The 27,368-nt window shown below is 37.4% G+C and overlaps 1 protein-coding gene across 2 annotated transcripts in view; it reads right to left on the bottom strand.

The window, feature by feature from the left end:
• DENND1B (DENN domain containing 1B) overlaps positions 1 to 27,368 on the bottom strand; it is a 162,270-nt gene that overhangs the window by 100,799 nt on the left and 34,103 nt on the right. For both annotated transcript variants that reach the window (XM_082311510.1, XM_082311511.1), the window contains exons 3-4: positions 21,148 to 21,191; positions 1,827 to 1,876 (exon numbers count right to left, since the gene is read on the bottom strand). In XM_082311510.1, the coding sequence (XP_082167636.1) occupies positions 1,827 to 1,876; positions 21,148 to 21,191 (94 nt within the window). The remainder of the gene's footprint in view (positions 1 to 1,826; positions 1,877 to 21,147; positions 21,192 to 27,368) is intronic.

Genomic DNA, 27,368 nt, shown 5'->3' with positions numbered 1-27,368 from the left:
TTGAATGAGCTTCCAGTATTTCTGTCCTTTTCCCCACAATAGCTCTGCCCCTCCTACTCGTCCGTGCTCTTTTATACTCTCATGATGTCTCATTGCCTTTCGTTCTCCCACAAATCCCCTAAAACTCACACAAGAAGCTGCAAGTGCGGCGGCTGATTTTAAAGACACCACGGTACTGCCGGAGCAGTCAGCAGGCCAGACCGAACACGTCAGTTTTGTTCCCTCATCAGTCTATCTCAGCTTCCAAGAACCTCTCCTTCCTCCGTCCCACTGCCAATTTTTATGAAAATTGTAGAAACTTTGCACCTTTGAGAGCACTGCTTTACAGTTGAGTATGAGGCCAAGAGTCAAAAAGCATGTCTGGGAGGGGTGCACGGGAGTGCCTGTATTAACAGATGAACAACAAACATCCCATAACTTTTTCTTTTCTTTTTTTCCTTGCTTTTTTCCCCCCTTCGGGTACTCAGTTAAAATACATACCTAGCTATGCTGTAAATTAATGTATTCCCACAGGTTATTGATTAAGCTTATCCATCTCATACAAGCGACTAAGTGACTTCTGAATGGGTCGACAGAAATAGTTAATGCAAGACGAGTTATTTCGAAATAATTATTTGCTGCCACTGATTATCTTCTTGCCACTGGATGGCAGCAACAGAACCTCACCTTTTTCCGTTATCCTCAAATTTTATTTCCATTATTCATCTTCATTACCAATTTTAAATAGAATTCTGTACATATTATAAGCACATTAAAGACTTTAATGCTTTACAGCCAACACTGACAAGCGTATTAGTTAAGTCATTAAAACAGCTTAAAGGACAGTGAGTTTAACCAGTCCAAAACCCAAACAGCTTAATTAAATTCAACTATAAAAGACTAAATGAACCTAGTTTACTTCAGGGAAGTTGTGTTTATGAAGATCTTTATTTTGCCAGTGTGTTTTTCTGCAAAGCCTCTCTTCTTTCCTCTATACACGCACCACCTTTTATTCCACAGATAGTAGCTTTTTGCGTCCGATAGATGCTTCTCTTCTTTGAGTCTTCATCTACAACTGATGCCAATGTTGTTCTGAAACCGGCTCAGCCTGCACACTACCTGGGTGTATCTTTCATTAATTATGCAAATCAAGCTTCTAATTCAATCTTTGCTGATTTGGACAATACGAGTTTTCCAAACTGAGTGAGTACCAATTGATTAAATTAATTATCGTCAGTCATTTTGACAAGCCTAAATAAATATTTTAATTAATAAAAATGTTTTATGTGAACAATTTAAATGACTGGCAGCATTACATGGAAGCCACACTATAACTGATACCAGAAAGGTAAGGGCTAATTAATTATAAATAATGGCCCTGATTCTTCTCTGAGAAAAAACAATTGCATATTCAGTTACTTCCATGCAATTAAAGTCGTAATTTCTTTGAACTCAAACAACATGTTTTCAGTACTGCTCGGTGTGTTTTTATATCCTGGTGCACCGTAACATTTTTTATGATGCTTGCCGTTTGAAGGAAACTATGTTATATCCTTATATTAACACAGATGGTGTTTACAATTATAATGGACAAAACTGGGAGCTGGAAGGTAGCTCTACCTTGAAAAAGGTATCTCCAAAATTCTGCAAAGGTTGCATTTTGCTGTGATAATTTCCTACTAGTGATTTCATACTTACTTGAACACAAAGGATGCGTTCTTCTTATCTGCAGGTGCAAGTTTAGGGAGTACAATATGTTTTCCTTTTCTTTAAATCTTCCCTTGCAATTATGCTAAATATCATTTTCTATGAAATATTTTTAAATAAACAATAACTGTAACACATACCTTTCAATGTCAAAAGGAAAGCAGAACTTTGGAACGCTGTTCAGCACTTCCTGTAAATACAAGTAAAAGAAATAGAGTTAAGATTTTGAAAAGGCGTTTATCTGTATTTGCTAGCAACTGTCCTACAGCTTGCTTTTAAAAAAATACCAAAAAATACTCGTAACAAATAATAAATTCAAGGAATATATGATTGCAAAAAATACAGCACACGTTCCTGGACTGAAATAATTGATTATTAAAAAGGAATTAAGTTTGTGCTTTGGCAGATTGCAAAGACAATGCCATGGAAGCCCCAGGAGGGAAAGGCCTGGCCTGAAGGGTATTAACACCCTTCACATCCCCGCTGGGATTCCCTTCAACAAGGCCATATGGATTTTACAAGAAGCACCACACCATATGGGTAAGCCACGTCTGCTGCTACTTGTACCACAGACTAGCCACAGGGACTTCTGACAGATCCTGGCTCAAAAATACAAATGTTGTTTCAATTAAAATGCAGGCAGAGAAAAGGGAATGAAGTTGGCAGCAGAATGAATTACGGAGAGGTATAACAACTCTATACATGTTCCATAGTCAAATGCTGAAAATGATGGAAATCGTCTGCTGGTCCAAAGGAGAAATTTATGTGATTAACCCTTTGGGTTTCACAACCAAGCCTCGCTATTAATAAAGGGAAAGGGGTGGGTGGGAAATCCACCGGATCTACATTCGTACCATAATATGAAAGGATAATGTCACTCTTTCTTGCAGATTTTTATTTAAGAAGCTGTTTAGTGGCAAATAAAATGTGTTAATTAAAATATAAAAATGCTCTCAAACTAGTCAACATTTTTCTTTTTAACGAAAAAAAAAGTTAATTACCAGATCATTTAGCAGCAAATATTAAACAATGACCTTACAAGATCCCAGAAAAACAGGTTTTATTTCCTTGCTCCCAACTGGGAAAACAAACCCTCTGTGAAATGCTTCAGCTAAGACGAGACAATCAACGTCAACGCAGTTGGTCAGCAAAGCTACAGAATTCCCTTTCTGTAGCAGACCAACAGCGACAGACAGACTGCTGTATACACGAGTTATCCCACAAGGTGTGTGTTTTCAGAAAAATGCATATTGATCGCAAATTTCCAGAGCTGCACATGGCGGTTTAAGAACTTGATTTAAGATGTTAGCACTCTCCAGCCTGAACTCTCTGTTTACTGCATGTTGAACAGTCAACTCCCATTAGGAGAAATTATGTATTTAAATTCCTGCACACCACAATGACTATTTAGTTCAAACATTTGCCTGGCTCAGTGGATAGTGTAAAACATGAAGAACCCATGCAAGTTAATCAGCAAGGAACAAATAGTTCAGGAAAAAGATGCCTCTGAATACAACATGTATATGTTAATTGCAACATTTTAAAGGTATATGATGTGGCCCAGTAAGTCATCATACAGTACAAAATGGAAACGTCAATTTTTCTAGCATTTCTAAGTCACACAAGAGAGTTCAAGAAATCTTTGGAGCTTTTACATTTTCAGCACAGATAAAGCAGGATAAGAAAGCCACATATTGTGTTTTGAGCAAGGTTATTAACTTAATTATGAACAATAGCAGTACATATAATATTCTCCAAAAGAAACTGCTGAAGCACCATCCTGACTGCTGCGAGTGGCCACTGTGGAAGCGTGATGAGCAAAATACAAACAGAGCAGGTAAACATTTTGATTTCTGTAGGCAAGAAACAAGCATACATGATGCTGCTGGTAGTAATAATAAACTCTAACAGAAGAAAGCAAGCAGAATGGCTAATCAAAACTTTTAACTCAGAAATTTCCTAAACATTTCCAAATAGTCTCTTACTTCAGGCTCATGAAGCTTGTTTTTCCCATTCCAAAGAAATAGTATTTTATATTCTATTTAAAATCTCTTTCCAAATCTGCACCTATTCTCACGCTATAGGAGGATCCTTATTACCGAGGATTTTAATTGCTGCCTGGTGAGCTTAGCACTGACTCAGAATTGGGTATGGAAATGTATTCATTTATGTTCCCCATTGTATTCTCTCAGAATAAATTATCACACAAGAAAAAGAAAACAAAAACAAAAAAAACAAAAGGTATTAGCTCAATATTTTGACTAAACAACCTGAAAATTATGGGTATGTTTTGCAGCGTTTTCCAGGCTGAGCTGCAGGACTGCGTTTCCCCCAGCTCTGCTGCGTCCCTCCCCCAGCCAGCACACGTGCACACAACTTCTGCAGAGCAGCCTCAGCTCGCTTCCCAACTGGCAGGAGCATCCCTCAGGGGACAAGTCTTTAAACCTCCGCACTCTTTAAAATTCAACCAGCCAGCAGGTCTATAGACTGGTGTATAAACAGTATAGACAAAAAAAAAAAAAAAAAAAAATCCTCTCTCAGCTTATGTCAGTGACAAAGCAGCTCAGCAGTTGACTGCTTCTCCCCTGACAGCGTAAGCCAGGTTTACACGGATCAATAGATGGAAGTCCTACCTAGCTTCCAGGGCTCAGTTTTCTCCCTTAATTACAGGTGCTATTCAGATTTTTAAAATGGAAGAAAACAAGATGCCCCAAGATGTTCCTAGACAAATTTAAAATGCAAATGACATTACACACACATTCACATACACAGTCACTATTCGTGTACAATTACAGTTGATACTTTCAGTAACCTCTCTATTGAATAAAATTTAAGCTCTGTCTCCTAACGGGTCATCATTTTCAAGGATCCATAACTCAGCCAGGACTACTCCTTCAGTCAACATACACATGCTCAGAAAAAGAATGATGTATTTATTGTCTTTTATTTTCATAGCTTCATAAAAGTATGTGTTTATTTCTGAAGACAAAAGGTTGTACAAGTCTTTCAGAAAGCAATATATCCTTGATTCACGTGCCCCATGATTATTTCCTCCTCCGGTACTCACAGTATTAGTGCTTTCAGAAATGGTCACTGTGTCATAAAGGAAAGAAATTGTATACATGGGGAAAAGGATAACAGTGTTAAAAAAAAAAAAAAAAAAACAAAAAAAACACACAAGTAAAAGATTATCTGTTTGCTTTCAAACACTGAATAAACACCTACAGTTGCATACACAATTGAGTTTAATTGCTATGTTAAAGGATAACTATGTCATTCCTTATACAAGCTCCAAAAGAAAGAAGAAAATCATAAAATTAATATCATGTGAACTACAGCATGCTGTTTCCCTTGCAAAAAGCTTAAACAAAGGTGGAAATGGTATTAAAGAAAATATTTCCTTTATGCCTACAGTACAGCAGCAGAAACTTGCACTCTCACAGGTTCATGGTCCAGTGGTTTTATTAATTCACTTTCATCAATTGCACTACACAACTGCAGCCTAGCCTGGTCGTGCTCCTTGGCTCTACATTGAGATGATATTACAGAAGCCTAAAAAGTAAGAATTATTTAGCGTTCATTGCTTATTCGGATACCTATACAGCTAATTCTGTGTATCAGTATTTTATAAAGCAATGTAAAAGGTGGTAGAAGATGCTTCTGAACTCATACATGCCAGTTTTCTGGAGAAAAGCTCCTGATAACTCACAGTCTTGCCCTTAAGTGAAATTACTGGTCAGTCCTTTTGGTTAGATTCAAGATATACACCATATTCCTTACTAACTAGAAAAGATAGGATTATTTTTTCTTTTTTTAATATCACAGTCAATTGATACAAGCGTATGAAACCTTCATGGCTGTTCAGTATACATTGTAGAGCACAGCGATTTGGAAAGATACTTGTTTCTTTTTCCACTTGAACAAGACACAATGGGATCTCACTACAGCTGGAAGAAGGTACAGGAGCCGGTTCTATGGGAAAATTGCACCAGATTTCATATATATTACAGAATCAGCTTATTAATGTATCTCTACACAAGTGTGAGTGGGTTTTTTCACTTTAACTTACGCATTTCAACCAGTTACCTTTTCCTGTGTAGATGAGGCCTGATGACTTGATGAATTGACAGAAATTAAGTTCATCACTTAATATTATGCTACTGAAATAAGTATTGAAGCTTAACCTGATTAATTTCTGAGGTTAGAAGATGTGGGAACTATTCACCCCAGCATTTTTGTTCATATTATAACATATTCTGCAGTTTGCATTTAAGTGGGGAGGGAAAAGAACTTGATTTTTCCGAGGATTGAAAATCTTTCCTAATTGCAATAATTTAAGGTATCCAGAATGCTGAAACACTTCATAAATAGCAGTTTAGACACTGTTTTTTAAAAGAGACTCCTGTTACCTTCCAACTATTTCTGCATTTATCTACAGCATAAGACTGTTCCTCAAGCAAGCAGGTGGGTTCTCCCCCAGGTCCATTCTACATATGGAAAGAGCATCTCTGGAGAAGAAAGGGAACAGCCTTACACTGAGACACAGTCACACTGTGCCCATTCCAAAGACACATCGGGATACCCAGGGAAGAAATGGCTTAAATAAAATAGATAGTAACCAAGATAATTTGAATTATTTAATTACATAATCCAGACCAGGTTACCAAAATCATTCATACAAACTAGCACTCAAATAACTATCTATCTATCCTCATCTCTTTATTCTCTCTTGAGGCAGAAATCAGCCAAAGAAATATCAATTATAGAAGCACAAATAAATGGTCATCCACTTAGTTACAAAATGCTTTCACACTCTCCCCCACCCATCCTTACTTCTTCAACTGTTTTCTTTCTTAGTAACACTATTTTTCTAGCTTTTGTCTTTCTCTTACTTCTGTACCTTATTTTTGTGAAGTCCTTTTCCCCGCCCTGTCTTCACTGAAAGGGAGATTGTCCTTTTTGTCTGTCTTATCTTTGTCATATCTACTTTATTATACAGTCTCTTTTTTTTCCCTTGTTGACAGAAGCTACTTGTTATTCTATTTTAGTATTTCATCTAATTGTCCTTCAAAATTCTTATTTTCTTCCTCCTAGAACTTCCTCTCCATACTAACCTCTCTTTAAATGTCTTCTCTTGAAACACCTGACCACAGGTCTCTCTTTTGGTTCTTCTTACCGGTTTTCCCTCTTCAAATCCCCATCTCCAACTCCAAAGTCCTCTCTTCACTCTTAACCCAACTTGCTCTCTGATCTTTCCTCAAAGGGGACTCTATTTCACCATTCCTTACTATAGTTTTCAGTCACCTTGTGCCAGTCCAAACATACAAACAAGAGACCTACTTGAGATTTAAGACTGTCATGACAGGTATTTCTGACTCAAACCAGTGACTTCAGTCGGAATATTTAAATGCTTAAAAGTTAAGCACAGATTTAGGTTTATTCTTAAATCAAAGCCAGGCTGCTTAGCATCTTGCAGTGTTGAGCCCTTCATCATCATGGTTCAACGAAGGTGAAATTCTAACACTGCTACATAAAACAGCCGATGAAAAGGCAAGCTCTGTCCTCACCACCGACTCTTCCTTTTCCTTCCTCTGAAGTCGCGCACACCCACAGCAGGGACCCATGCGAAGACAGCATCAGTAGTTGTATTTCAAAGACTTAGCTCTTACCTCTGCTAAAAATCTCATCAGAAAATTGTAGCTACAATAAAGAAAGGCCCAAATGGTTTGAATAATAAAAATTTTAATCTTAGATTACATTCACGGAAATCCAAATGCCTAAAGTATGGAAGTCATTATCAGGCCTCCATAAGTATTTTTAACCTCTACATGCCTCTCTCCAAAGTGCATCATTCAGTAATTATCTAGTAGTTCTGTACGGTAAAAAAAAAAAAAAAAAAAAAAAAAAAATTATCAGCTGCTTTCTGAACACTTAAAGCAAAGAAGAATACAGACATTAAATGCAAATGGTTTAGGGTGGAGATGAAAAGCTGTTTCAAGAAAGAAAGAAAGAAAGAAAGAAAGAAAAATGCACCTTAAGATTACAGAACTTCATTGTTGCAAGAATGAACAACTAAATTACATGGCGCTTTTTTTTCACTTCTTTTTAAACCTTTTTTTTAAAAGTCAGCAATCTCCATTTTAAATATTTTAGCTATCATTTCCATATTTGTTAAATAAAGTGTACACATAATTTAGAATTTTCAGGAGTTCAAGGCTCTTGTGAAGAAGAGACTGGAAAGCAGAAGTGTACAACTACATGATTCTAACAAGCTCTCTGCAACACAAGCAACACCTTTCTCCAACCTTTATGAATCATTTGAAACAAAAAAGTTTTCCAGACCTAGCAACAAGTCCCACTTTGTACACTGGAAAGAAACACAATCAGCAGTTAACTTTTTGCATTTTTGCCTTCGGATATTTCAAATTTTCCTCTAGGTCTAAAGGCAAATTATTAAGAATTCTCTGAAATTGTTTCAGAGAAATATTAATATTTAATAGCAATTACTAATTGGCTTGCTAGTCATATTTATGGGGTAGTCCCACGGAAGTCACGTGCACACAGCACCATTTCATTTGCAGCGTAACACCACAGGATTAATGCAGTCATGACGTAAAACGGTGGGGGTAACACAGCTGCGTGACACAGGAGTTTCAGTGCTGTGTGGGTAGCAAAACACAGACCCGCAGATGTGCCCTCTAAGCTCTACCTGTTGCAATACTTCTATTCCCAGAAGATAAAGAAGAAAAATTGTGCAATGGCAGCTTGCTCAAAATAGACCTGTTCTTTTCATCTCACAGTTTTCAGAGTAAGTTGTGGATGGTGCTGTGTTTTCTGACACTTAATCCTACCCAGATACAGCTGACATGTAAGGGTTCATACATCCCTGACAAACATATAAAGGGGAAGGTGATTCTGGACCATGTAGCAGAATGGATTGTATGTGACATGGACCATGTCACTAACGGATTCATGAAAGATTAAAACTCCACTAAGCTGAGCTATGTGTACATTCCTACAATCATAGATCATTTTGACCCACAGAACACAAACTCTACTCCATTGCTGAGAACAATTTTTGATCCTCATTTAGTTGGCTCACACATAAACTACAACTGAAGAGGTCCTAAAATCTATGACTGACATTCAGAAGAATCAGGTTGTTCATAATGCTTAAACACCAAGCCTTTTAGAAGAAGACTTGCTCTCTAAAAAGTGTCATGTTTTCATCTTTCTAAAGCTTATTCAGAGAAATATTTGTTGTCTAAAATGAATGAGGAGCTGAATACCTTCAAATGAGGAGGAGATCGCTTACAGAATTCCAATCAGAGTTAATTTCTCTTGTTCCTGTTCCCTGTCTCTTCTCCACTTGGCCACCTCTCAGTTACGTGCTCAAGGGGAGGACGGAAGGAAGAAAAGGTTGGTTCACCTACTTGCTCCTGCCAGACAGACAGCTATACATTTTTGGTATCTTAGTCTAGCTGCTCTGTGCTCTACAGAGCAATAAGGGCACAGTTAAATCATGAAGACAGACAAGGTAGCAGGACAGAAAGACTCTAAACAAGGTAACAAGAAGATCTTGAGATCTTAGAGAAGGAAAATCACGTAAACAAGTAGCTATCATAGAGGTGGCAGCAGAGACCTGAAGGTCAGCTGTATCTGCTACTGAACTTAGAGATGATTGTTGCAACATCACTTAGAACTAACAGTACATTAAATACAGACAAAAATAAATGAAATAAAATTAACGACTGGAACAGTGACATGATGTCGTGGTTTAACCCCAGCCAGCAACTAAGTACCACACAGCCGCTCGCTCACTCCTCCCCGGTGGGATGGGGGAGAGAATCGTAAGAGTAAAAGTGAGAAAGCTCATGGGTTGAGATAAAGACAGTTTACTAGGTAAAGCAAAAGCCACGCACACAAGCAAAGCAAAGCAAGGAATTCATTCACTACTTCCCAGCGGCAGGCAGGTGTTCAGCCATCCCCAGGAAAGCAGGGCTCCATCACACGTAATGGTTACTTAGGAAGACAAACGCCATCACTCCGAACGTCCCCCCCTTCCTTCTTCTTCCCCCAGCTTATATACTGAGCATGATGTCATATGGCATGGCATAGCGCCTTGGGCCAGTCTGGGTCAGCAGTCCTAGCTATGCTCCCTCCCAGCTTCTTATGCACCTGGCAGAGCACAAGAAGCTGAAAAGTCCTTGACTGGTGTAAACTCTGCTCAGCAAGAACCAAAACATCAGTGTGTTATCAACATTATTCTCATCCTAAATCCAAAACACAGCACTCTACCAGCTACTAAGAAGAAAACTAACTCTATCCCAGCTGAAACCAGGACACATGACCAGGGTGCGGTACACTTCGACTGGAGGCACATTACAGGACGCTCTGGCCCTGTACAGCGGACTAAGGCTGGCATCCCAGGCAGCACGCATCAGAGTTTACTGCTTTTAGAGCATCTTTCAAAGGCACCTTACAAGGAGAAAAGAACAAATGTATTAATTAACCCTGAGTATTTTAAAAGGCATTGTTAATCTCACTGTCCTGCAAGACTGAAGAATAAGGCTTCCTAAACAACCACAGAGTAAGTTTAAATATTCAGAGATTTTTACTAAGTTATAAAACTTTGGAGTCTCTATATGTCTGATTGTTGCTGAATCTCATCATGTAACCAGTTAAAAATAAAGCCTATTTCACCCACAGTTGTGTCCAGCGTAGCATACAGGGACTCAAAGTTCACTTTAAAATAACAAGCTCAGTTACAAATAGCAGAATAGTTAAAACAATATGAAGTTCAGCACAGGTTAATTTACCGGCTTAAAAAAAACCCTCAAGTTTCCTGGAACTCATAATAAAAACAAAAAAATTGACAACGCTCTTCTTCCCAAAGGAAGTTCCCATTCGAATAAGTGTAGATTGAAACATTACCATCTACCCCTAATTACTGGCAAGGCAAACAAAAACAAGAGAAATAATACTTTGCCATACAGCTCTAGCAAGCATATAATATTTGTATCCCATGCACGAATAAATAGTTTCCTCTCACTTCCCTGACTCATGTCAGGGAGACCATTATTCCCCAGGCAATATCAGAGAGCTGGGAAAAACAGGAAATATGTTCTTCCATCTCCACTCTTGAGATTTCTATGTGGGCAATATTTAACTTTTAAGGTAGTAGAGTATTTATTACCTTTAAGAAAGTTCATTACAGTTTGTACAAAAAAAGACACCAGAGTATGACACAATTTTGTATCATCATGCAGTAGGGAAAAAGTGACTTTTTATTAATATCCACTTTCAATGACAGTACCTCTAACATTATCTGGAAACTCAACAGAGAAATTGTCCTGTTGGTTTTTTCATTCCACCTTGGAATACTCTGATAGCTCAGGACAGAAATGAGCCTATTTGCAACATACCCAACTCCACCTATTCAATATATTGCTTTAAAGTGAAGTTTGCAGTCTCAGAAATGTCTGCAAAACAGTATCAAGGAATATCACGAGTAGAGCAGACTTGACACTCAGGTCAAAAGGCTCCTATTTGCAAGATTTTCTTCACGATCACCAAGGGAAGAAATTTTTAAAAGGAAAATTAACTATAAAAATATACTACAAAAAATAAATAGCTGCATTTCCATAAAAATAAAATATACCGAAAAAAGTCATAAAATTTCAAGCATGACAAACTACTCTTGATGACACTTGATACATTTCTGATTCATTTCAACTCCAAGCATATGTTGTTCCAAATATTTTTTTCCTCCATAAATTCTAGTATTTCACCAGAGACTTCAAACTATGCATAGTACTAATTATAAAATAAACAAACCAAAAAAAGCAACTGCACTTTTGATGGAAGTAGCCAAGGCAGAAGACCCACAGCATGCAGCAACCAGCAAACCAGAATGAAAGGTCAGAGGCAAGAAAAGGAGAAAATTGTTTTTGAGGCAGAAGGGAGAAACCAGCTAAATGGATTTACTTCATAAGTGAGATAATGGTTTCTAGCCACACATGGCACCACATTTTCTTTTCAATACAGGTAATCAGAGGTTGCCAGACTTTTGGATGTACAACCAGCAAACATTTTTGACAATTGCTGAAGTTCTTTCAAGTCTCCTCTTGGTGTCATCAGTAAAAAGTCTGGATTTTTCCATAAAACATGTTTTTGCAGGCTGACAGGTAAAAAACAAACAAAAAAAAACCACCACCTTGTTTGAAATATCACTTTACACTTTCTGACTCCCTCGGTTTTATAACCATTATGCTTTCACCCAGGCATATTTCAGAAACAGAAGCAAGCAAGCAAACATTATGGCTACAACACGCAAACTGGGAACAGCAGCCGGAGCACAACATACGAAATTGCTCCTTTTTCTTAACTAAATCCTAAGTATAAATAAAAAGTACTGTATAAGTTACCTAAAAGACAAGTCCTGAAACAGAGAGTGTCTGTAAACAGAAGTCATTCCTTGCCTAGGAAGCTTCTACTGAACAATTGGTCTGCCCAGTAAATACCCAGTACTGATGTACCCAGAAAGGTCAACACCAGATCTGCAGATTGCTTATATGCAAGAATTGGCCTGCTCAGGCTGGGGAGTGAAACTGTGTCTTGTAATGCCAGGTGATGCCCTTCCAGAATTGGAACCTTCCACTGATTTTTTTCATAAAATGACCGTACATCATATGCCGTGATGAAATCCTGATTTTGCTGGCAACTCAAAAACTTAAAAGTAGTTAATAAATGAAGTATCACATAGGTTAATGAACAACTTGGGTGCCACGCCAAGAGAAAGTATCTGTAGTAGAGAATGACTTATGCAGATAAATAAGGTGATACAGTCCAAAAGTTAAACCCTCAACCGGGCTCATCCACCTCTAAATGTGCAGTCCTATGGGGAAGTGTGCCGGCTCTCATGGCTGTGACAGTAGTAGGGGAAGTCAGGGAACCACATTACATTGTAAAGGGTAGTGAAACCAATTACATGTGTGGGCTGAGTTTCTTGAGCTAGAAGAATCTATAGCCAAGAGAAAAGGAACTGAGAAAGGAAATCAGCTTCTAAGGAACCTGCTAGGATTATCATTTCATAATTAGAATTATTTGTGATATTTTTATAAAGAAAACAGTTATTTCTTGTTTTACAGGCAGCATAGGTCAAATTCTAAGCCTTACCATACTATAGCTCAACAAGGCTCACTTGTAGTAACAGTAATTGTAGTAATTTAGTAATACTAAATTCAGATATTATCAACAGTGTTGAAAAATGGAGATGAAACAACTCCAAGACCAAAGAGGGACAGGGAAGAAGCAAACAAGCATAATTTCAAAGCTCTAACATATCCCTTGCGTTACCAGATGCAGACAGATGACTATCGCAAAAAATAAAACACAATGGACACACAACTATATGTATTTTTTCCCAAGGAGATACGCAGTGTACATTTGCTTCACCTATGGCTGAGCTTGTCCAGACCTTCTGGCTCCCTGCTATGGTATCATTGCTGGAGATTACTCTGCAACAATTTCAGGTTGGTGTTTCTGCATGCAAGCATCCGTCAGCCACTTCAGCATAAAGTCAATCAGCTTAGCTTAGACCTCTGACATAGCATAAGCCAACTTCGAACAGCTAAGAGGAGAGGGAGGCAGCTTCCACCAGCAAGCCAGGCAGCACAAGCAGCTACAGCAAGTAAGATTTTCAGCTGCTTCAGTTTGATGAAGAAGAACAGAACTGCCCATGCTCAGAGAAGACACTCACAAATCTAACCCAAATATTCACTGCGCTTACTGAAAATTAATAAAAAACCTGTTCCTACAGCAGGATTTCTCTATAAATTGAAAAAGGTCTTCCCTCTTCCCGACTTTAGTCTAAAATTCAAGAACTGATGCACTGAGTCTGCACTGGCCCAGTATATTTTCTCTAATAGGGGCCATTAGTACCTAGTGAAGGACAAAGGACAGAGACAAGCATGCACTGTGCCCTCAGAGACAGGTTATTTCTCAGATGTGGATCATTTGTTACTAATTGTACTTTTATTAATGAGTGCAGACAGAAGCTGACTCACACAAAAACCAGAAACTCGACACCTCTGCTTAGGGAAGAAGCAAATAGAGTCTACCAGCCAAATAGTTCACAATGCCTTGAAAACTTATACAGAAGCCATGAGTACCAGAAATAATTATATTCTGATGGGCTAATGTATTTCCCTTCCTGATCACCTGCCTGGAGCTACTTCACCTTCACTTATTCCTCATCCAAGATCCCAAAATGTGTAGTCTGGACCCCTCTAGCTGCAGCCCACTAACCACCCTTGCCTTGCTCTTGCTGCTGGCAAAGTCCTCTGCTGCTCCAGTGCCTGATCTCAGTCCCATCAAGTCTCGCTCTTTGGCACCAGAGTGCCCTGGTTCCTTGATTTCATCATACTTGGATTATGACATTTGATCCCAGACCATTGCCTAACATAAGTAACATATAAAAGAAAGTTATTTTATTTAACAAAATATAAACAAATTATTTTAAGTGACCCTTCAAATACCTGTAGCAGTAACAGTGAACCAATGTGCCTCAAATGCTCTCCCCGTTCTGCAGAAAACTAGCATCAAGAAAGGCAGAGCAAGAGCCAAGAAACAAACACAGGGTTCAGGAATATTACATCCAGTACCAAACACAAAAAGAGGCTGAGCTAGTTAGGATATTCCTCAAAGAGCAGCAGTAAGCTTGCGACACAAGAGCAATGCTGAAAGTAAAACAGAGGCAACATATTGAAGACTAAAGTGGATGGAGGGTACTAAGCAAGTAGATGAGAAAGTATAAGGTAGCACGGAATAACGAATTAGGTGACATTAGACTGGAATATTCTGAGGGCAGTTGAGGTCAATCAACAACAACATCACACATGACAATTTGGCAGTCTTTCTGGAAGACGTTCCAAATGACTGTCATCACTGTTTCAGCCATCAGTTAATTTTTTCTTCTTTGGTTTGGCACATCGCTGAAGGCTGTAGGAATAAGCCAAATCACTAACAGTTATTTTCGATAGGCTGATACAGAATATCTGAAGGACAGTCAAATATTAATACTGTACTTATTTGAGCAAACAGAGAAAAGAACATTTCTACAAAACGTAATCCCCCAATATCACAGCTGTATGATAAAAAAAAAATGGCTAACATATGCATACAGTCTATTAAAACGCACATAATTTATTTGACTCAAAATGAAAACATATCTAACAAGTAATTCCATTCATCTGGCCCTTTTTCACCCAGCCTTAAGATATACAAATGCATGCCTTTTCACCAGAACACAGCAGCTGGGAATGAAAAGGAAAGCATTCAAATGATCATTTTCACATCATATTCCATCGTCTTTTCACCAGCTTCTCCCCAGTCTTTCTTTGAGTCCCATTCTGTTACAAGAGAGCTGCTTTTTAGATCAATTCATATTTCCATAATCCACACTGCTGTTTCTCCCTCTCCTCCCCAGGGTGGACTAACCCCTGCATCCAGAACTATGGCTTACAACTGTCATTAAGACCTATAACAATAACAAGATAACAAAAGAGCTGGTAGAGATGAGGCTAGCCAGTACCATATGCTGATCAAGTTCAACATTTCTAACTTAAAAGCTCTATAAAACAAAACTGCCACAATCCTGAAAACAAGCATACTTGATGTTGCCACCTGTCCTCAAAATTTCAAGAAAGTTCCAAGTTTCAAGTATTGGGCTTTTATGATTTTAAAAATAAAAGTTTCAAAATAAAGATTTATTCTGTCTCTGTTGGGATAAATTTAAGAAAAAAAAAAAAAAAAAAAAGAAGAATGCATCTTGGAATATTTACATCTCAAATGATGCAAGGGTCTCGGTGATACCGGGTGTTCCCAGCATGTCTAGGTAGGTAGTTATTTCACAGAATATTTATCAGGACCAGGCAGATCTTTTCGGTTCACACAGTGCAGTTAGCAACTATAAATACATCTCTGAGTGTTTTTCTGCTGACCATCTATCAGCTGTGATTTGCATAGACAGAAAGCATTTCTGCCTTACACACACAGTATTCTTCAATAGAACCAATATGTATTTCAAATACAAAGTTTCAGAAAATCACAGGAAACAATCTTAACCTGATAAAGCTTACTTGCAATGCACAAAGCTGCCATCATCTCAGCTGGGTTAGTTCTTTTCCCCAAAGTTACACAGGGATTCAAGTTCCAAAATATCCTTAAACTAAACAATAAGGTGTAACATTTAGACAAAAATACTTTGGAAAATTAGTAATCTAATTAGATTGATTCCTCCTTTCTCATACCAAAGTATCCAAATACTAATCAAACTTATTAATACACAAGCAACAAAATCCCAAAACCCTTTTTAAGATTTACTGATAAAAACAAAAACACCAAAGCAAGCACCTATCTAGTTAGCATAAACATTTGAAACATGTATTTAATGCCTCATCAGAATAAAAGAACAAAGCCATCAAATGCAGAAAGCCGGTGAGATGTATCCCCTAACAGCATGCCTGCAGCCTTGAAAAGAGTGTAAACAGTCTCATACCTCCTGGGTTCCTGCTGCTCTCTCAGGAGAGCACAGAGGAACACAGAATCGTCACAACTGGCTTCCACACATTATTTTGACCCAGACAACAGACTTTAGCTTGCTTCTTGAGATTTCTTTTTTTTTAATAAAACTTGTGCTATTATTTAAATCATAAAAAAAAAATATATATAATCTCTTTCATATTGACCTCATTTATAAATTGCTGCAATGATCCATGCAATTAAATATTCCATCCTTTGAGAAACTGAGCACTTTGACTCCAATCAGACATTCATTTAAGCCAGGTTTAAGTTTCGATAGTTAATACATACGTTGAAAGTAAAGGGTGCGATTAGTGCTTTGCTGAGAGAAGGCTAACGTATTGCACGTTCATAGCATTTATCCCTTAAACAACTTATGTTTACACACATGCATGCGTATCTATATATTTTTATATATACCAATATTTTCACATGAATCTGACAGATTTACATGTATAATATCAGGCTTTAATAGTTGGGTCACTACAGGATAAGGAGTAAGGTTTATTGCTCACCATTCAGTGGTGACTTTTGCATAATGTGATACATTAAAAATAAAACTCAGATGTTACAATATAAAACATGAGATAATAACACAAAGCCATTACTGTAACTTCATAGAAAACAGTAGAGATTCCTCACATGGGATGCCATATCCCTTACTGGTTACTCATCTGCAGGGTTTGGGAAAAGCCTGACATGAAAAGGCAGATTTAGTCTGCTTGCCTTAGAAAGCAGAGAACAAGAGAAGATAGGATGAAATCTGCAACACAACTAACAATCTAATGCAGAGTCTCAAATCCTTCTTAACCCACATCTTCAGTCAACAGTCCCTTGTCATATTTCACATTACTAAAGAGGCTTCTGGTAAGACCGTCTCCTGCCATATTAGATATTTGTACTATCTTTCTGGTGAGATGTTTTTCACCAGCAGAGAAGTGGCAGACCAAAGAAAGAAATTAGTATGTGATTAGAAGGGAGAAGAATAAAGAACTATTCAATGGATCAGTTTTCCTATACACCGTATACTCTGGGACCTATTGCAGGTGGAAATCACCTTGGGCCAATAAGCAGTCAGATTAAAAAGCAACTGAATTCTTACACAGCTAAAAATAATATCCAAAATAGTTGTAATTACTAACTTTGTAAGAAATGTTAGACTTCACATGCTTCAAAGGTTAAGACAGCACAGAAAGCAGCACTGCCTCTGGCAGAGCCACTAACACCGGCTGGTGCTATCGGCACCGCGCTCCCGTCCTTCCTTGTGCCAACACTACTCCTTTTCCCAGGAATGATTCAACCCAATAAAGTTACTGGGAGCTTGAGTGTTTTTATTTCCAGAACAGCTACGACTAGAGGCATACTGGAGGCATCTGAACACATCTGACATCGATAGGGCTTTGCCACTGACTCCACTGCCATGAGGGGACAGCCAGCATCAGCAGATCTCAGTTCTGCTGGGTGACATTCATTTCTGCAGAGATAGACATTTTCTTTCTCAACAGGTATGAAGTATTCCATTCTGGAAGCAAAGGTGCTGTTTTTATTTAGGTTGCTTCTCTAAAGCACTTAAAAAATATTTTTAAAAATTAGTGGATTTTTTTTTCCAGTTATCATAGCATTATTATTTCCTCTGTATAGACTTCCATTAGAAAATTAGCTTGCAAGGCTGAAATTAAACTTTAGTCTCACCAGTCTGAATAAACAAAATAGGAATTTCATGATTAAAAACACATGCATCTTTTATCATAAAAATTTCATTGAGCACAAGGGGAGTTTCGAACATACTACAAGGCAGAGCCTGTAGGCATATACATTCAAAATATATTTTAAATAAAAAAAAAAAAAATATTCCATTAAATGGCTACAACCCATTCCTCATCCAAATGTGAGCTTGTGAGGATAATCATAGAAGAGCTATATATGCTCAAATCAGGAATCTTCACATTTTTTCCACAGTACTGAGCTTATTCAGAACTTTGTCAACATTGCGAAACTCATGTTTATAGCATTAATGCCAGTATAACAGTAAACTGTAACTCTGTGATGTCTCAAACAGATTAGTTCTTTTGGCTCTTGGGGTACTTTTAAATAAAGATTTTCTTTGAAAGGGTAACCTGGTTCTTTGTACTTAGAATTCTACCTGGCATGAGTTCATTGTTTAATTGATAGTTTTGAGAGTCACTAAAACATTAATTACAATCCCACCATCAAAAAAAACAAAACAAAACAAAAAAAAGGAAAAAAAACCCAACTTTCTGAAATACTCCTGGCAAAGAGAAGTATTTTTCATTTCCTGCCTTGAAGCATTATTTTTTTTCTTTCCCCATTCTGTGTTTTTCCCTTTTCCTTCTTATTCTGGCATCTGAAGAATTACCAGAGAGAAAATAAGTGGTTTCCCTGCAGTCTTGGCAGATAAGGAAACCAACAATGAATCTTGCAAATTCTTTTGTGGTACCAAAACTACACCTTAATATTTCCTTTACTTAATGGACTGCATGTGAGCGATTAGGACAAATCACTAATCTTTTCTTTTTGCTAATCATCTGTAGTTTCTACATCCCATCCACACCAGATGGGATGTTTTCCAAAACAAGATTTTGGAGAGTCGATATTTAAGAAAAAAAAAAAAGAGACCAAAAGAAGAATACTGGCCAGCATAAAAGAAAATGGCAGGCCGCAAGAATAAGAGAGAGGATTAGGGATGAGTAAGCATTGGAAAGTTCACGCATACTGAGAGGGCGAATGTGAGAAAGAGGAGGAATATATCAAAATGGCTTAGACAAGTTTTCTTTGCATTATGAAAGCAACAAAAAGGTGACATGATAAACTGTAGAAAAATTCAGGAAGAGAGGAAAATATTTTGCCCACTGTTATCACATCACTGTGCAAACAGACAGCCCTTAGATTTTAGGAAAGATGATTCTTTGGGATATATCCAAAAACTAACTCACACATTTTACATTTAAAATAGAAATGACTGGAAAATAGGATGGCGAATATTCTTTTTATTTTTTTTTATCTTTTCCCTTTTTTTTTTAAATATTCTCCCCACAAACCTTCATTGAAATTAGCCTTGATAGTTCTAGTGAGATCTCATCATTTAAAAAAATTAAATCTGGTAGGTATTCAAGGTCTCCAATCCAAACCTACAGAGTTCAACATGCACACACACATGCGCACAGAAGGCTTCGGCTGCTTTCACTTGATTCTTTGGCTCGGGGGGTTGTTATAGAAGCTGCTATATATTCTGTTCAAATTCAGTGGTTCTAATAGGAAAAGCTCCCTTGCAAGGACGAGGATTAAAACATACTGTTTTCCAGGAACACAAGCAATTTACCTGAAACGCTAGATTCCCTACACTGCTGAGACACAATGTGCAGGTGTAGGTTTTTCAGAGCCCAAAGGCAGTAAGCTGCCTGAGGACTCCGGTTTTTATAGATTAGGTATGTCTGTTGCATCTTTGTATGATTTCCCTCCAGTCTTTAGTGATCTTCATCTTCTAATCATTTTTCTACACCAGCTGTTCTTTGAATAACCTTCGACTTACTGAATAAGCTCCCATTTTTCTTCATACATATTTTTTTTTTTTTTTAAGATCAAGTCTTTCTTAGGGAAAAGAAAAAGAACAAAAGAAACTAGAAAAAAAGAATTTAAATGACAATGAAGATAATCATTCTGCAGCCAAGAAAATTATCAAAACTTGCTGGATATCTAGCTAAGAACGTATAACGGCACACTTTGCTCATGTACCATTTATCACTATCTTATAAGCTGCACATGTTTCTGACTGATGCTATTCCCTAACCAGACATCCTACCTTCTATGTTTGTATATTTATTCCTTTCATCATGAATCAGCTTATAGCTGTCTTTAGAGAATCTTGTATTATTGATTTCAAAAAAAAAATCAACAATTTATCAAGATCTACTGTACAAAAGTATTTCGAGATCATTCATTGTGGTGATATTACCAATGAAGAATATGTTTGACTCAGTATCAGTCTAAAAAGAAGAGCAAAGAGAGACATTGAGGTAGAGATATTTCTTCTATTTAGTGTTTTCATGTATTTTTATTTATGAAAATAAAAATATTTCCATGGAAGAAACTCATCTAAAAGTTGCTGAACTAATCAAATGTATTAGTTCCGTTAAATTTTAATATTAATAACTTTAATAAAATAGTCCAGGGAAAAAAAAAAAAAACAACACAACACACTAATTAATACCTTTGTTATCACTACAAACAGTGAAATAATCCATCAGTCCTGTATGTATAAACTTTCCTTTGAGGATTAATTACACATAGAAACTAGGATTTTCATGCTTTCAAAATCAGTAAATTCAGATCATTGTCACTTTTAAGGGTCTGAGGATTATTTTTTTTTTCCAAGCAAATAACTAGGGTATCTCTAAAATATTATTAAATAAATACGTAAAATTTTGCATTGTAAAGGATTAAAGGAACAGGACGCACAGGTTCTGACATTAAAAGGACATAGATGTGTAGCTCTTCAACTTTTTTGTTCTGGTGGTTTTTGTTAACACAATTTATAACTTCAATGTTTGGCAAAGTTTTGTTGATAAATTTTCCACATTTTCAATCCTACAACAGATAAAATGCCAACACTTCCAACAGAAACAGCTTATAAAACACTTCGTATCAAAAATAAGGTGATACAGAGAATTAGTATGATATACAGTGCTCTACAACTGCTATTGCATATGCCTGTCACAAAGGCATTCTAATCACCAAGCCACCAGTTGGGTGAAGACTTCCTCCCCGCTATCATTAGCATCTGCCTCTCCACAGCTGAATAGGAGAGCTTTTTTATTATTATTCTAACATTAAAAAAAAGTTCAATCTCATGTTTCCAACCTGGTCTCCAAAGTCCTCCGGGAACTTCCACAGTACCACTGGATCTGTAAATAATTGACAGACAGCATTAATCAGAGGCAAAGGAACAGAGTATTACAGTCAGAGTACATTAATATTAAAGAGAGGGTCAGCTTAGCGTCAAGCTTTGAGGCAAGTGCAAAAATGTATCTAAAAACTAAGGAAAATACTGGATTATTAAAAAGGCTTATTTCATATTTATGAAACTATATGTTTGTTGTTTTACATACAGTAGCAGGTTATAATGTACTGAACTATTTTCATATTCAACTCTTTTTAACTTTTGAGTACTTCATTTTTTAAGCACATGTTCAATTTTCACATTTGAATTTAATTAAGAAATACTGATATAAAACCGCTTTCCATCCAAGGAAAAAAAGATGTAAAATGATAAGAAGGGGGAAACAAAGATCTCTATGAGGTATAGAAAAGTGTAATTTGTGATTTTAAAGATAGTACCAATATAACCAGCACTCTCAAGGATGAGTTTAGAAGAGCTAGCACATTTGAATAGTTTCTGTTCAGAGCCATTTAAAATCAGCATTTCAATAATATCTTAAAGTTTTCATTAACCTATTATAAACTTAATTATCAGAATAATCAGTGTTATTTAGGCTATATATTAGCCTACAATTAACATTATTTTGAAGGCATCTAACACAACGACCTGAACCATAACCTTTCAACAAAAACCGAATTATGCTCTTCATCCCCCCAAAGCTTTTAATCTCCTGTGATACAAAACCTTCCCGAGGTGCTACTGTTAAACTGTATCACAGACACCCATGAAGCTTCACAGCACTTTTATACAACAGATTAGCAGCAGCATTTGTCCGTGTGCTGAAAGTGAAATTACCCATCTTCCTGCAAGGGAGACCCAGGTCGGTGCCAAAGCCTGGACTAGAGGGAGAGCTCACCAATTTCTGCTCGTGTCCTAGCCAATGTCAGGCAGATCCTCCTGCCGCTGACCGCACGGCCGACGACACCTCTGGGTGCCAGAAGGCCGTAAAACGAACAGAGAAACCCCCGGGTAAGTGCCAGGGGACACTGCCTGATGAGAAGTGCAACCTCTTGGCTACCTCAGGAGCTGCTGGGATTCCTGTCTTCTGAGGAGCCAAGATCTGGGAAATGCATTCAGATTTCCACTTCAGTCTCTAACGCTAGCACTGTCTGATAAACCAGAAACCTCCTTCTTATTGCTACGTTTTACATCAGAATCGGAGGGTTCTCCACTTTTGGCAAAGTACAGAGTTTTCTACTCTTCTTCAACCCCCCACATATGTTCGCTGCTGCAAATTGAAGCTTTAATAGAAGGGAAATGCCATTGATGGTATTTTCATTCCCAGCTGCTGATTTCAAATCCTGCTATTCAACATGCAGCTGCCATGCCCGTGTTTGCCGCTGGCCCGCTCACAAGGAGCTGGAGACTGAAGCCAGTATTCCTCCTTCACCCCGGGCCAGATGTTAAACCAACAGTGGAACGTACATTTTGAATGTGTTGCAAAATTCAACTTGTCAATCAACTCAACCTAATTTAGACTTAATTTTCAACTAATTCAAATCTAATTGATATTTTAGATAAAAATGTGGCTATTTGACTCTTCTTATTGGACAAGCACATCTTTGCTCCTAAGAACATCTTGGGAGGGTTCTGCAGCTATTATCTATGAAAATACATGTATTTTGCACAAGGAATCTTCCTGCATCTGATATAGTGAGCAAGAACTTTTGGAGGCAGACGTGAAACAAGATAAGATGCTATGTTTATAAAAATATGAGAGCCAATAAATACAGTTCCTTAAAACAGAGATCTTTTCTCCCATTTATTTTGTGTGTAATGACCAGATACAAGAGGAGTTTGAATATCTCAGTGCCTATACTCTAAGGGTTCTCTTATTTTTATTCTGATTTAGTATGATGAAAAAGAAAGTAATTATATAGCAACAGTTATCACTGATAAATTCAAGGAGCAGCAAGCACGGTAACATATCAAATACTCACTGTTAAGTAATTCATACATTACTTGCTAAAAACCACTGGAAATTGTGCAGAATCCAAAAAATACCTTAAAAGAGCTTGCAAATCTAAGGCCATATCTCCACAAACATTTCAAGCACAAATTTCTCTGCAAACGAGCAATCCCACTGCACTCCCGGTACCAGCTACTTGTTGGTTATCCTGTACCATCGTCCCTCTTGCTGATGCAGACTTTTCCACAGCTACCGCTGAACCAGATGAGGGAACTGGCCAAGATCAAACCAACCATTTGGAATTTTTCAGGTCAGCGTCTACTAGATCAGTTCCTCAAAACCCTTGGTTTTGTGCCAGAAAAAAAAAGGAAGAGAAACCAGGGAATGGGGAGCTGTGCTGAGAAGAAAGCAGGACCGCTTCACCCGGCAGCAATCCGGCCTTAAGCATTTGCTAGACCTCATGAAATGCAAGCTGGTTACTAAGCTGCATCTAGTTCCGTTTCTTATCACCTATTTCTTGTTCAGAACTTCCCAAGTCTTGTCGTACCATTTATAGTTGCTTCTATTGCAAAACACAAGAGTTATTGTCTGCAAATAGGTGCGCGGACCATTCTGCAGTAAGGCAGGCTGACGGAGCATTGCCAGGGAGGAGCGGACTTGGCAAGCTCACCTCTTCCTAGCAATGAAACCGCGCAGAGTATTTCGGCAGATGTGAAGTACAGTTACATGAGAAACATTTAGTATATTGAATGCTTTAGCAACACAGTAACAAAATCACAGGTTTGTTTTTTTTTTGATACTTTGTAAAATGTTTAATGTATAAACTTCTAAATGAGAAAGAAATGTAATTTCTTTCTTTCACTGTTCTTAGTGGGAGTATAACCGCCAGGCTTCAAAAAAGAAAGCAGATCACAATAGCAAAACCACCAAGCACAATTTTAAAAGGTCACAATCAGGCGCAAAGTATAATCTCAGAATTGAGCAAACTTGGGGTTTGGGGTCACAAAATGGGTAATATCTTCACACCTCGGTGACGTGCCCATGGAGCTGAATTACATTTCACAGGAGCGCCTTTTACCTACTGGCAACAAGACCAGCAGCTCCAATAACTTCTTTTGGTGCCCTGATATACTAACAGATATAAAACCTACAACTATAACTTAGTGTCCTGCACAGTTTGCCATCTTTACTTCATGTTTTTAGGGCGCTCTCATACTACTTTGGTCTCATTTGAAATAATAAAAACAACTCTGAAGTAAATTCCAGTTCACTGAACTACAGGTATAACAACATTTATTTTGAAAGGATATTTATATCATGAGAGGATAATTAAATTCATGTGATCTAAACAGGCAGAATAATACTCTTAATACTCCTTCGTGAAAACAAAAAAGAGCCAACATTTTAAAAAATATTCCTAACTCAATTCAAGAAAAACGTTCAGTGCTACATTCAGGAAAAATTATACACCTCCAAGACTTGTCCAACTGCTTTGAGCTGGGTTTTGCACTTGTTATTACTGGCTTTTAACCAGTTATTTTAGTAGGTACTTGCCATACATTTATTAAGTAAGAAGATCTGATGCGACTTGTGCTTCAAAAATAAAGGTTACTATATTCTTTCTATGCCTTCACTCTCTGAAACCAAACCCTAAGACCTATTAAAAGCCTTGCAATTTTATCATAATTATCTGAGTCAGGGGTTGGGCTTTTTTCAAAAGATTATGTTTGTTTCTGCTTTTGGAGCTAGACTCAGGCAGCATCTGACACATCTTTGTGGCAACTTCTCACAAGTGCTACAAAGGAAGAAACAAAAGAGTAGTGATTTAGAAATAAAAAGAGAAAGTATAATCCGATTCTGCAACTTTATGCACTTTATCTTCAGATTCACAAAGACTGAATTTTCTTTTCCCTGAGGATTACTTTCCAGATACCCCATCTGATCTGGCAATGTTAGGTCAATTTTATGCTGATTTTATGGGTGAAAGGATGAGAATCACTCAAAAATAGCTGCTGCTATAGCAGGCTGAGGAACTACTGAGTTTCTCCTGGTTTTCTTTTTTTTTAACAGACTTTTTGGGACAAACACTTTGTGCCAAGTCTAAGTAACTGTAGTAGTAAGAGGAAATTGTTAAGTGCACACATAAAATGGTTTGTGCGTTGCACGTGTAAGTAGAGATAGATATATATATATATATATATATATATGCACATACAAGCATCACTTCTTCCTATGCCTACAGCACCCAGGACAGACATTTCTTACAAAAGTACATTTTAGCATGTACCAGGAACGTCTGAAAATTCCTTTGCTAAATATCCTACAGCATTGGAAAGTACGTCTCCCAGGTGCGAATTTCACACCACTGTGAGGCTGCAGCTCATGCACACATTGCTAGACATAACTTGTGACGTTTGACTTATTTGACTACTTTTGTATCATTTGCGATCATGTAACTCTGTTTATATATATTTTAAAAGAAAGCTTTTTATAATAAGATTCAGAAAGAACCAGTTAAGACCCTGAGGACCACGATTAGAAGCAGGTGCAACTCTTGGTACAATTCAGAAAAAAGAGACAAGCACGGAAAGGTTTGTTGAGAGACCAAAATTTAGAGTACAGTACACTTGCTACAAAGACAAAAGTGAGTCACATGCAATGCTTAAAAACAAAAGTATTTAAAATGTTGTAATCTAGAACTGCTCCACAAGAAAAATGCTGGCAAGTGTGATACACACTAAGAGAAGAGGAAAACGTATTCATATCTTCAAGGTAACTCCTCCCCAAAAATCTATTCCCATAGAGGTAACTTCATAAAGCACATCATCTGTATTTTTAGGAAAACCAATTCTAACACATTTCAACCTCTGTAACAAATCTAAGTAACTATAAAAGTACTATTTCTCATGACAGAGTAGATTAGAGAAGTAGTGCATTCAGAACGACAGAAAAATAAAGACAAAGCTTTCCGAGTGGTAACTTTCCCAAAAATTCAGTAGTTAAATATACTCTAAAAATACTCTTCACAATCATTAAGCTTGCAGATTATAAACGTCACCCAAAAATACAACAGGATAAGCTAATTAGCAGACATTCAATTTGGTAATGGAACAGAAATTACAAACACATGCTGAGAAACATCATCTCAGGTAATTCTCTTGATAGCAAGAGAGAACGATTTCAGACAGAAAAACACAGCTAAGGTAAAATGAAACGAATTAATTAAGTAGTCCAATATTCTGCCTGGAGAGGAGGAATCTTCGTCACTGGGTTTTACGGAGCAGGATAGACAGAAAGACTGCCAAGCAGAGTTGGTCACGTCTTGGGACAGAGGAATGGACTATATGACTGCTCAGTATCACTCCAGCTACATTGGCTCTGATGCTATAAAGATATTCCTTGGAAAAAAGCTGTCAGTGCAGAGGGGAAAGAAGAGACTGGGGCCAGGAGTTATGGGGGTGGGGAAGAAACACAGTGAGGAAAAGGAAGGCAGCAAAGGAAAGCTTATTGCAGACAGTTCTTCTTTCTTGTCTGGAAGAAAAAGAAGTTCCAGATTGTTTTTCTTACATGAACACCAGAATGCAGTTAATAAAGCTGAAATGCTATATCATTATCTCAGGGAACAGCTTTATAAACACACACTTAAGCAATAAGCGGAATTGATTTTGTTAGAATAAGTCGTTTTCAGCAATAAAAAATTAGTTCCCTAAACCAAGTTTATAATACTGCTACTGTTCAAAGGCAAAAATCTGCTACATACTTAAAATAATTTGACAGAAACCTGCAACAATAATTATAATGATGCTTTTGTATCAATATAGTATTTTATTACAACAGTGATTCAGAAACAAAATAAGAGATGAACCATAACGTGCAACCCAAGCGTTTTCACAGATGAAATCATCTGATGAAAAAAACAGCATTCACATAAAAAGATTACTTCTTGCAAAAAAAGACTTCTGTATATCATATTAAAATCTGCTTGTTAACAGTTTCATACATGAAGTGCCAGAGGTGCAGTGGGAACGGAAGGCACTGCTGTCAGGAAGATCTGAGTGTGACAGTGGTCTTCAGCTCCCAGGTTTGGGGGATCAAAGTGGAGCACCCGCCAGCAGCTGGAGGAAGAGCAAGATACCGCGGGAAAAGGGGGGAAGAAGGGAGTTACAGTATTTTCCAAGCACCAGTAATCAAAAGAAAGAACAAGGACAAAATACATTGAAGCAACTTCATTAA

Source organism: Platalea leucorodia (genome assembly GCF_965183815.1).
Source record: "Platalea leucorodia genome assembly, chromosome: 5".
Taxonomy (NCBI): domain Eukaryota; kingdom Metazoa; phylum Chordata; class Aves; order Pelecaniformes; family Threskiornithidae; genus Platalea; species Platalea leucorodia.
Note: the sequence above shows the minus strand (reverse complement) of the source record. Positions and strands in the feature narration are given on the sequence as shown.